The following is a 12,759-nucleotide window of genomic DNA, read 5'->3' on the forward strand; positions in this document are numbered from 1 at the left end:
TGTTTTCTGGCTGTGTTCACTGCTTAGAGACTACTTTCTCATACTCAAGATAATAAACATATTGACCTTGTGAATTCCCCTTTTACACTTCCATTAACAATGTAGAATTTATGTTGGGGCTACAATAAAAAGTAGAAATTCAGTTTTGTTTTTTCTTTTTCCCCTCACTGAGTCAGTTTTCTAAGACCATTTATTAAATAATCCATCTACTGTATGATATCAAATGTCATCGTTATCATCATCATCATCATTTACCATCATCATATGCTAATCATCATCAGATACTAAATTCTCATTCTATGTAGGCCTAAGGGTTAATTCTCTCTTCTATTACTTTGTCTGTCCATTCCTGTACCGTTACATATTCTTTATTACTACATTCTGTAACACCTTTAAAAATCTGGTAGAGCTCCTTTCATTATACTTTTTCCTCCAGAACTCTCCTTGCTATGCTCATATTCATTTTCTGAAGAATTCATTTTAGAAGAAACGCAAAGCACTTTTTTTTTTTTTTTTACTTTTCCTCTTAAATTTTGGGAATATTATACTTGAGCCTGAACTTAATTTATACATTAATTTAGAAAAGAACTCACAGCTTTCCAATTTTGAGTCTTACCAGCCCTCAGCTATGTAAGGAAGCTGCAGTAGCAGTGATAAATATAATGACAGTTAAGAGCTGTAAGTAAGTAAGGGTACTTACTATATACCAAACCTATTGGATGAACTGATTTTAGTAGTCACAACCACCTTATGCAGTATCATTACCTTTGTTTCATAGGTAAGAAAATTAAGTCTCAAAGAAGTTAAGCAATTTGTCCAAGGCCACACCCAATAAGCCAAGTAGCTAATATTTTAATCAATTTGCAATTTGACTTGAATCCATAGTTTGAACTATAGTAATTAAAAACAAGGTGTGTTTTTTTTGTTTTTTCTTCTTTTAGACACTGCAAATTAATTATTTAATTTCTAGGTAAAATTAGTTGCTATTTTAATTAGGACCATTTTTTCCATTATATTTCTAACTTGTTACTGGGTGTATAAAAGAAAACTACTTATTTTATAATATTAACTTTGAAAGGTGTCCACCTTGCAGAATTCTCTTATTGTCCCTAATAATTTTTCAGTAAGTCCTAAAAAGTATCCAAATATACAATCATATCACAGGCAAATATTTATAACTTCAATGTCTGTTCCAATATTTTTATCTCTCAATGTCTAACTGAATCAATTTTGCATGCCTTAATAATGGCATATTACACTTCTGATGTGCTACTAGAATCCATTTGTAATATTTACTTTACCACCATTACCTAAGTGAAATTACTCTGTTTTCCTCTGTATTTCAGTTTAGCATCAAAATGATCTTATCCTTTAGGATTCACCCATGAAACTATCTGGATTTAGTGCTTTTTGATACTCAATTTCTCCTTCCACACTTAGTGTCTGTTTAGATCCTCTCTCCGCTGGATTTATTTTTAATGGTACTGGGCAATTCTCTTAACTTGCATACAAACTGCAGTAATTTTGTCTCACTAAAAAGGAAAAATATGAACAAACATATAAATCAACATTATTGGAAAACACTCCCAGCCAGGATGAGTTAAATGTACAAAATTTGTAGCAAGTTATTTGTATATAGTTTTTATTTAAGCCATGGGTTTTGGGGTGAAAAAAACTTTTAAATAGAGCTTTCTAAGTAGTGAATGATGCTAGGATGCTGATACTCAGACAACTGTAAGTAAAAGAGAAACGAAATCAATGCTGTGGACCATGAAATATATATATATATATATATATATATATATATATATATATATATATATATATGTTTTCTTTCTACAAGATACAGAATGGTTTTCAATTAGGTAGTATATGTGTATGTATTAAATAGTTATAAAATGTACTCAAAAACACAACATAATTATGCACAATGCTCTTAAGTGTTACTACTCTGGTCATGTAATCTCTAAAAGTAGGCTAAATATCAGAGTTGAAAGTGGCATTCCCCTAACTTGTTCCAACATGATACACTTATAATAAATTCATAGTTATACGAACACCCCACTAGAACTCTGCACTTCACAAACCGGCACAAAGTAGTTAAAAGTCAAATATCACACACACTTGACTACTGATAGAAATATATATAATTTTTAAATTGCTATCATTTTTGTGTTAATTTTCCCCAACTACATACAGTAAGGCTCTAAGTACACACTGAAATCTAGAAAGACTCTGAAACCACAGTGTTGAAAAGAGGGTCAGAAGAAGGCAAAAGAAGCTTCCTTTCTATAACATTTAATAAAACTTTAATATAAGAAACAGGATATTAAAATTTCAGAAAAGAATGAAATATAGGGAAAACAATAAGCTCACTTTTAAACATGTTATACATCAAAAGGATCCCTGGCCTTAATATTAGAATGCTAATGAGTAACCAACAAAGAGTTAATATTCGCATTACTGTTCTTTGAAAAGACTTTATAAACACTACTGAGATACAGAGATATAAACAATTAAGAAAGTTAGAAGTACTCTGATACGGTATAAACCTACCTGTGCACATGATTCTTCAGGTGTTTTGGCACTAACTGAATAAAGTGCTGGGAGATCTAGTCTGTGCACAGAGAATTTTTCTAGAGTGTGCAAAAGTGCTGGAGCAAGGTGAGAAGTTTGACCTGAGCCTCTTTCTCCAGACAGCAATAATCTTGGCCTGTAAGAGGTTGGCTGATGATATGGTGACCTGGAATACATATAAGACATGATAATTATTTCAAAACGATACACTCTGAAGATCAGTATGAAGTATTAGGTAAAATATTTACACTAAATATGTAACTCCAAATTAATAGATTTTTCTCTTTTACTTCAAGTACAGTGAATCATTTTTTCATTAATTATCATTTTAAAATGTTGATCTCCCTGACAATTTTAATAACCATGATTGTAAAAGTATAAAAACTCATTCTAAAACAAAGTAATAATACCTGGGTATTCATTCTATCATACCATACATATTACTTGGAAAACACTTCAGACACTAAGGAGACATAGCTATTAATTATTCAAAATCAAATGTTAAGAATCCCATTTCGACAAAGAAGTAGGTATATCTGAAGATTACCCAAAATGTAGGACTTTTTTTTTTAATGGTTAAAATGGTAAATTTAATGTATATTTTACCGCAATTTTTAAGATAGAAAATAAATGTAGGACTTTTTCAGTGGCAGCAAATTTTGGTTTGGGGCCAATACAAACTAAATGTCCACACCCTAATACATGACGTCTAAAGACCTACAATACAGAAAGCAAATTTAGGAAAATGTATTAAACCAAGCTGAACTTACACTCTCAAGATTCCACAACCCCATTAAAATGATGAATGAAACAAGTTTATCTATCATTATAGATAACATAGGAAATTTTAAGCAATGCAGTAAGAATAAAGCAAATAAAAACTGGAATAGAAAGAAATCAGGAAAACACTGTTACTTGTAAAGGATACGATTATGCACTAAAAAAATCCAAGAGAATCAACTAATTAATAACTGTCAGAATCTACCAAAAGTAACAAGTCAGAAAACAGAAACAGAAAAATCAAAACATAATAACACCATCAATAACCAAAATAAAGAAGGAAAGAAGATCCTTTCTTTTTTTAATGTTTATTTACTTATTTTGAGAGAGAGATAATAAGAGCAAGTGAGAAAGGGGGAGAGAGAATCCCAAGCAGGCTCCATGCTATTTGGTAAAGTGTGCTAGACCCAATTTTAGAACAGTTAAACCTGTTTCAATAATAAGTACCTCACATAGTTTTAGTTTTCTTAGCAATTCTATGAAACACATAGTTTCTTCTTATTAAACAGATGAAGAAACCAAGACTCAGAGAAGTTAGGTATGAGACTGTTACAAATGGGTGGTCAAAGAGTTCAAATCTCATTCAGGTCCATATAATTGCTAAGCTGAACCACCATGCTAACATGTACACTACTTTATATTGTAATATATTACAGGGGCGCCTGTGTGGCTCAGTCAATTAAGCGTCTGACTCTTAATTTCGGCTCAGGTAACGATCTCACAGGTTCATGGGATCAAGCCCCACGTTGGGCTCCACACTAAGCATGGAGCCTGCTTGGGATTCTCTCTCTTCCTTTCTCTGCCCCTCCCTCACTTACTCACGCTCTCTCTCTCAAAATAAATTTAAAAACATTAAAAAAAATCTATTGCGGGGCGCCTGGGTGGCGCAGTCGGTTAAGCGTCCGACTTCAGCCAGGTCACAATCTCGCGGTCCGTGAGTTCGAGCCCCGCGTCAGGCTCTGGGCTGATGGCTCGGAGCCTGGAGCCTGTTTCCGATTCTGTGTCTCCCTCTCTCTCTGCCCCTCCCCCGTTCATGCTCTGTCTCTCTCTGTCCCAAAAATAAATAAAAAATGTTGAAAAAAAAATTTTTTTAATAAAAAAAAAAAAAAAAAATCTATTGCAAGAGCACCTGGGTGGCTTAGTCAGTTAAGTGTCCGACTTTTGGTTTTAGCTCAGGTCATGATCTCACAGTTCATTAGTCCAAGCCCCACATTGGGCTGCACGCTGATGGTACAGAGCCTACCTGGGATTCTCTCTCTCCCTCTCTGTCTGCCCCTCCCCTACTCTGCCTCTCTTAAATAAACTTAAAAAAAAAAAAGTATTACAGAACAGAATAATAGAATATAATGTAGAATACACCAAAGAAAAGAAACAGATCAATAGAATAGGCAGCCAGGAAACAAATCATCATAGTTCAAAGAATTTCATACAAGATAATAAGGATAAAAAATAAATGGAAGGGAGATTATAAAATAAATGTTATTTTAAAATAGAGAAGAGGGGCGCCTGGGTGGCGCAGTCGGTTAAGCGTCCAACTTCAGCCAGGTCATTATCTCGCGGTCCGTGAGTTCGAGCCCCGCGTCGGGCTCTGGGCTGATGGCTCGGAGCCTGGAGCCTGTTTCCGATTCTGTGTCTCCCTCTCTCTCTGCCCCTCCCCCGTTCATGCTCTGTCTCTCTCTGTCCCAAAAATAAAATAAAATAAAAAAATAAAAAAAATAAAATAAAAATGAAAAAAAAATAAAATAGAGAAGAGGGGCGCCTGAGTGGCTTAGTCAATTAAGCATCCGACTTCAGCTCAGGTCCATGATCTCATGGTTCAACGGTTCAAGCCCCAAATCTGGCTCTTTCTGACAGCTCAGAGTCTGGAGCCAGCTTTAGATTCTGTGTCTCCCTCTCTCTCTGCCCCTCCCCAACTCACACTCTGTCTCTCAAAAATAAATAAAACATTAAAAAAATTTTTTTTTAATTTTTTTAAATAGGGAAGATTCAGACCCTCATTTCACAGAACAAAATTAATTCTAACAAAGAAAAAACACAAGATTATGTATTTTTTAATTCATAATCTACAAACTTTTGTAACTCAAAAATTACAATCTGAATCAAATGGCAAACAATCAAATGAGACAAACAATCTGCCATTAACAGGAATGGTTCTTAATGTATAAAGAGCTTATGTTCAAAGTGTTTTAACAACAACAACAACAACAAAAAACAGCTCATGAGCAAAGGACACAGACAATTCAAAAAGAAAATAGAAACAGATAACATTTCTTAAAATGTTCATTCATTTAATAATTGGAGAATGGTTCCTATGCTAAGTCCCTCACCCTGGGTATCTAACAATACCAGTTATCATAGAGCTCACACTTGAATGGTATGAGGTAGAAAAAGGAAATCTACAAACTAAAATAATTCAGTGTGATTAACAAGCAGCACTGTTTAAGTACAGAATGCTATGGCAAACCACAATTACAGACTCGACAAAGGCTTTCCTGGACAGTGTTACAAAAGCACAAACCCAACAGGACGGAGGCAGAAAGGACAATTCCAAGAAACAAAAATAGGATGTGCAAAGGACCAAAGGCTCCTGGCCCTTTGGAGTAATAGTTCATACAACTAGCTTCTTTTAAGGTTTTAAAGCCATGTATGTATAAAGGTTCTGTGGTTAGGGGAAAGGAGAATCAGACCATGAAAACCTACAAAGGGTTTTGTAAGCCATGTTAAAAGTTTGGGACACACATTGAAGACCATGAGGAAGCATTAAGATACTTAACCAGGGGAAGTGATATAATCATATACATGTTTTAGAAGAAAATTCTATTATCACTATGCCAGATAGGAAATGAATGAGGGCAAAACAGGAGGAAAGATGACCAGTTAGGAGTCTACAGTATCAACCCAGGCATGAGATAGTAATGACAGTCTAGACAAGAACAGTGTCAGAAGAGGTGAGAAGGAACAGCCTGAGATGAGACTTAATTACAGGACCTGGACATTGACTAGGTACAGAGTAAAGAAAGAGGAAGGAGTTGAGGAAGATGCCCATTTCTAGTTGCAACATCACCTTGGGTCCATGGGAGCCCACTGATACCCACTGGAAGAGAAGGGGAGACCCAGTCCAGTACATAATGAAAGATCTGTGGCACACAAAGGGTGAGAGACAGCTAGAGATGGTCTAAAGCTCAAGACCAATGTTGGCTTAAGAAAGACTTGGTAGTTGGGCTCCTGGGTGGCTAAGTCAGTTAAACACCTAACTCCTAATTTCAGCTCAGGTCATGGGCTCACAAATGGTGAGATCCAGCCCCGCGTCAGGCTCTACGCTGGCAGCACAGAACCTGCTTGGGATTCTTTCTCCCTCTCTCTCTCTCTCTGTCCCTCTCCCACTTGTGTGTGTGTGTGTGCACTCTCTCTCTCTCTCAAAATAAATAAACATTTAAAAAAAAGAAATATCTGGGGGCGCCTGGGTGGCTCAGTCGGTTGAGTGTTTGACTTCGGCTCAGTTCATGATCTCGCAGTCTATGAGTTCGAGCCCCGCATCGGGCTCTGTGCTGACAGCTCAGAGCCTGGAACCTGCTTCGTTCGGATTCTGTGTCTCCCTCTTTCTCTGCCCCTCCCCCGCTCATGCTCTGTCTCTCTCTGTCAAAAATAAATAAACATTAAAAAAAAATTTTTTTTTAAAGAAATATTTGGTAGTTACTAACAGATGAAAAAATTTTGAAAATAATGAAAAAACATCTTTTATGAGGAAAATGTTAGATTGATATACTAAAAATAAATTTTAATACCATTAGTGAGAAGATGTTGGGAAAACTGGCTCGTGGTAATGGAAAAAAGCAAAATTTTCCAAAATTAAACTTGGCAATTATGTTACATATATGCTGAAATGTTTACAAAGGATATTCCGCAACTCATTCTACTCCCAAGGACCCCCTACCTCTTAAGCATTCTCTAAATTTTTTTCATAGTATATATCTTCTAATATTTAATATATTACACTTATTGTTTCATAGATACTTATTAGATACACTCCATCTAACATGTAAGTTCAATAAGGGCAGGGATCTTTGTCCATTTTGTTCACAGACATATTCCAAGTACCTAGGACAACATATGGCACATGATGGACACTTTGATAATGTATCTGAGCAAATATGAAAGAACAAATGAACAATTCAAACAAGCAAGAAGATATTATTTTCATCTACCTGGTTGGCAAAAATTTTAAAAGGCAAACAGGGTTCAGAAATAACAAGGTTATAGGAAAAATAACACTCTCCTACATCAGTGATAAAAATGTAAATTGGTACAACCTTTCTGAAAGTCAATTTAACAACCTGTATCAAGTTTTTAAATGTATATACGCTTTGATAGAACAATCACTGTTTTTAAAATTTACCCTAAACCATCAACCAGATAGTACTAAAAATGTATACTGAGAAAGATGCCTATCCAGATCCACATATCTATCATAAAAGAAGAAAATCGGAAATTTCAATATTTATCAATAAGATTATAAAAATTACAGAACACCCAAAATATAAAATATTAAAAGAATGACATTAAACATATACTAGCATGAAATAATGTTCCCAACATAGTGGATAAAAAAGCAAGTTATGTTAAGAGAGTTACAGGAGGATTTTAATTTATATAAAAAAAATATGTAGGTCTATCTATATGCATAGAGAGAATATGGAAGTGTGGTCGCCAAAACTTTAACAAAAATTACCTTCAACTGCTTGGGCTTTAATTTTTACTTTCTTCTTTAAGCTCTTCTTTATTACTTGAATTTTTCTACAGAGTATATCATCTTTCTAATCAGAAAAAACAAAGCTATTTTCATTTAGAAAACCTCAGAAATCTGTTTCTAATCCCCTTATGGCAGGTAATATACAGTAAGAAAGAAAACTTATTTCCATCATAAGGGTTTTCTGTCAGATTGATAGACCTTAAACATCTTGACTTCTATTTCACCTTAAATTTAAACAAAGGTTTGGGGCACCTGGGTGACTCAGTTGGTTAAACATCTGACTTTAGCTCAGGTCATAATCTTACGGTTTGTGGGTTCGACCCTCGCGTTGGGCTCAGTGCTGACAGCTCAGAGCCTGGAGCCTGCTTCGGATTCTTTGTCTCCCTCTCTCTCTTCCCTTCCCTTGCTTGTGCTCTGTCTCTCAAAAATGAATAAATGTTAAAGAACATTTTTTTTTAAATCTAAATAAAGGTTTCAACATTGTTTTAGGAAACTATTCCCGGAAACAGAAACCCACCAGCAATGCCCAAGCTAGTGTTACTGGAGACCAGTGTTAAAATCATGCTTTCTACTTGTCTAGCACTTTTTCTGTATTGACCTGGCATGCTAACAAGCATTCAGACAGAAGGCCAAACCAAACCAACAACAACAAAAATGTACAGCCCTTACCAAAAGCTTATATTCTCAAGTATATGCTTCTTGGAAAGTGTGAAAATTGTATTGTCCAACCTACCCAAAAAAGCAATACAATTCCCTACCTACCTATTAAGCTCAGAAATCAATTTAGAAATCACATACAGTAATAGAAAAAAATAGGATCCTAGGAAACAAACAGTACAGAGTCTGGCTCTGCTACCTACTATCAGCTTAATCATGGGTGATTTACTTATTTTTCATTGTGGTTCAGTTTCCTAATCTATAAAACAATGATACCACAAATGCTATATGATTGCTGAGAGGCCTATTTGTATTGCTACATATAAAGCCTCAAGCTTTATATACCTACCACATGTTTAGTTTGTAATGAACATCAGATACGAACTCCTAACCCTTTATACTCAGAAAGACAGCAAATATCACCATTTCTTCTGTCAAGCCTACCTGAACTTCCCAATGGAAACTTCTAGTTCTTCTAACACATCACTTCAGCCATATCACAACGTCTGTCACCTTCAATAACAAGAACTTCTCCAGAGTAAGACCTACTTTGTATCTTATTCATAAGCATGAATATGTTTTCAGCACCTAGTACAGTGCCTGGCATAAACAAACAAAAACTGGCATAATGGCTAGGTGAGTAAAGAAATAAATGGATGGAATTTATCAAAACATCTAAAACAAAACAAGCTTATTTCTAGGATACAGCTGGCTTCCTACTAAATAAAGATCATATCATGAACTAGAAAAGTTTACCTAAAGAAGCTAAAATTCAGCCAATTCCTTCAAAAAGGTTTAAACCAAATTAAAAAAGCCATACCAGTGATACGCATTAAATCAATGACAGAGAATGTTAATAAAAAGTCAACCTCAAAACTGCACATGAAGTTTTCTAATATCAAAATCTATTTCCATATTACTTTACTAACAACAGAACTATCTCATAAAATTGAAACAAGTCTTGATAGTTTCCTAGCTCCTATCATATATTTCAAATACAAACAGGTAAAACTGTCAAAACAAATCACACACTCATACACACGCATGTAGGGTAGCCAAGTAATAGAAAAAAAAATGATTGTTTGGTTTTCCCTTAGCCATCAATAAAACAGATTTGAGAAATTATTGAAAAAGTCCCCAAAAAAATGTCCCTAAGGACATAAAGATCCAGAACAGAAGAAAAGTTACTAGTAAAAGAGCTTGCTGCTAAAGAACAAAAGAAAAAAGAGTAAATGAAAATAACTTAGTCTCATTTTAAAAAATAAAAAGAAAGTTATCAATGCAAATAATCAAATTAACATTTTACTGTAATCTACCTAAGAGAAACTTCAAGTTGGAAGATTTAAATCTGTTCAGAATAGATTTGAAAAAATTACTTAAAAGTATAATCAATCTAGCCTTTTCTAATAAAAGTGCTATTATAGACCTGCCTGGCAGAAACATTATGATCCTATAACATTCATGCTAATTATGTAAATGAAGCTGCTACTATTTGAAAACTATTTGGTCTCTTAATTTAAAATTACATTAGCACTACTCCTGAAACCATTATTACACTATATGTTAACTAACTTGAATTTAAATTTTAAAAAATTACATTAGCATTAAAATTGTTTACCCAATAAAAAGTGCATAATGAAAGCTGCTTTAACACGGATAAAGGTAAATGTAAATAGAAAACCCATAAAATCTAAATCAGAGAAGTGTAAACTAATGAAGTTTTGAAGAACCAGAAAGTTATCTGTTTATCTGTTTACTAAGAGATTTCTAATTCAGAATCTCTTTAGTACTTTTAGAATCCCTAAATTATCATCTCACACTACAAATTAAAATATTCCAGATCACGGTTAATATTTCATTTGTGAGCATTTTAGTTCAAAATAAAAGACATAAAATCGGGGACATTCCTTCCACTCTGGGAAGGAAGGAAGGAAGGAAGGAAGGAAGGAAGGAAGGAAGGAAGGAAGGAAGGAAGGAAGGAAAGAAAGAAAGAAAGAAAGAAAGAAAGAAAGAAAGAAAGAAAGAAAGAAAGAAAGAAAGAAAGAAAGAAAGAAAGAAAGAAAAGGAAAGGAAAGGAAAGGAAAGGAAAGGAAAGGAAAGGAAAGAAAAGAAAAGAAAAGAAAAGAAAAGAAAAGAAAAGAAAAGAAAAGAAAAGAAAAGAAAAGAAAAGAAAAAAGAAAAGAAAGAAAAGAAAAGAAAAGAAAAGAAAAGAAAAGAAAAGAAAAGAAAAGAAAAGAAAAGAAAAGAAAAAAGGGGAGGGGAGTGGAGGGAAAAGGGAAAGGGAAGGGAAAGGGAAGGGAAAGGAAAGGAAAGGGAAAAGGAAAGGGAAAAGGAAAGGGAAAAGGAAAAGGAAAAGAGGAGAGAGAAAGAGAAAGAAAGGGAGGGAAGAGCAAGAAAGAACGAAAAAAGGAAAGAGGGGAAAAAGAAGGAAAAAGAAAGAAAAAGAAAGAGAAAGGAAGAAATCACACAATCAGCTTAGAAAAAATCATCTTTAGTTGACCAATACACCACTTTATTACCACAGAAAAAAAGCATACACAGTAAAAATGTTCCTGAATTATATCCAAACGACAGAAAAAAACAAAGTCTTCAAAGTTACAACCATAAGTAATAATATACCATAATTCTAACCATAAAGTGGTAAATATTACTCTAAATTTTTAAAAAATTGGTATGTTACTTACATTGTAAAATGAAGGTAGGGTTTATGTATAGCAGCAGCTGATGACTGTTTCTTTGGTGATCCTGAGTGACAACTGGTCTCAAAAATTGATAAAGCATTCTCATCTTCACTATCATCTAAAATCAGAGTTTCTATATCTATTCCAAAAAAAAATCCAAAGATTATGAGACTTACAAAGTCATTTAATATTAGTGCCCCTCCAAAGCTAAGGACAACAGGTTTAAAAATCATGTACCATTAACAAGTTACCTATCAAATACAAATCAACCAAGCAAACTGACAAACTGCAGTCTTTTTTAATAATTTGGCTCAGTAGGTTAAGCATCCGACTCTCAATTTCAGCTCAGGTCATCATCTCCCAGTTCCTGGGATCAAGCACTGCCTCGGGCTCAGAGCTGATGGTGCAGAACGTGCTTGGGATTCTTTCTCTCCCTCTCTCTTTCTCTCTGCCCTTGACTGCTTGTGCATACCTGCACACACACCCATGAGCTCTCTCAAATAAATAAACTTAAAAAAAATTGGGAGAAAGATACATATCCTCAGTTATGAAAATCAGAGAAAAGAAATGTTCAATTCGCAGCAGAGTACCTAGTTCCTACATAATAAAATATTTAACCTCCTATTTGACAAACTTAAGAAATCAAGTAATTCATGTGATATTTCATGAGAATCTATCCTTGAAAAATATAGTTTTTGAAAAATATAAATTATAAAGACAGCAAAATGCGTTGAATGTTGATGATTTTACTATATATAATATTTTTTATGTTAGTATAATTAATTGAACAATTTTCTGGTGCAGACTACCTGCCAAATAAGGTACTAAAAACTGGGAAAATTAAGATAATTAAAACTTATTACTTTGGGGACATCTGGGTGGCTCAGTTGGTTAAGCATCCAACTCTTCATATTGGCTCAGGCCATGATCTCAGAGTTTGTGAGACAGAGCCCTGCACTGGGCTCTGCACTGACAGCATGCAGGCTGCTTGGGATTCTCTCTGCCAGCACCACCCCACCCCCCCCACCCCAGCCCCCCACCCCCGCCCCACCGTTCCTTGCACTTGCTCTGTCTCTCTCAAAATAAACAAACATTAAAAAAATTTTTTTAAAAAGCATATTGCTTTCTCTTCAAAGTTCACAGGCCTTACTTTGGTTAGTATATGAACCTCAAGTTTCCCTGTAAATGAATGACTTGGTTTTTTTTATGTTTGTTTATTTTGAAAGAGAAAGAGACGGAGTGAGTTGGGAGGGGCAGACAGAGGGAGAGAGAGAGAGGATGCCAAGCAGGCTTTTGCTGCCAGCACAGAGCCCA

At 34.7% G+C, this 12,759-nt stretch overlaps 1 protein-coding gene across 3 annotated transcripts in view; it reads right to left on the reverse strand.

The window, feature by feature from the left end:
- The window catches only part of ATAD2B (ATPase family AAA domain containing 2B), a 168,016-nt gene that overhangs the window by 55,243 nt on the left and 100,014 nt on the right, over positions 1 to 12,759 (reverse strand). For all 3 annotated transcript variants that reach the window (XM_058682648.1, XM_058682647.1, XM_058682649.1), the window contains 2 exons: positions 11,449 to 11,584; positions 2,557 to 2,743 (listed from right to left, as the gene is read on the reverse strand). In XM_058682648.1, the coding sequence (XP_058538631.1) occupies positions 2,557 to 2,743; positions 11,449 to 11,584 (323 nt within the window). The remainder of the gene's footprint in view (positions 1 to 2,556; positions 2,744 to 11,448; positions 11,585 to 12,759) is intronic.

The sequence above is a fragment of the Neofelis nebulosa genome, chromosome 9 (genome assembly GCF_028018385.1).
Source record: "Neofelis nebulosa isolate mNeoNeb1 chromosome 9, mNeoNeb1.pri, whole genome shotgun sequence".
NCBI lineage: Eukaryota > Metazoa > Chordata > Mammalia > Carnivora > Felidae > Neofelis > Neofelis nebulosa.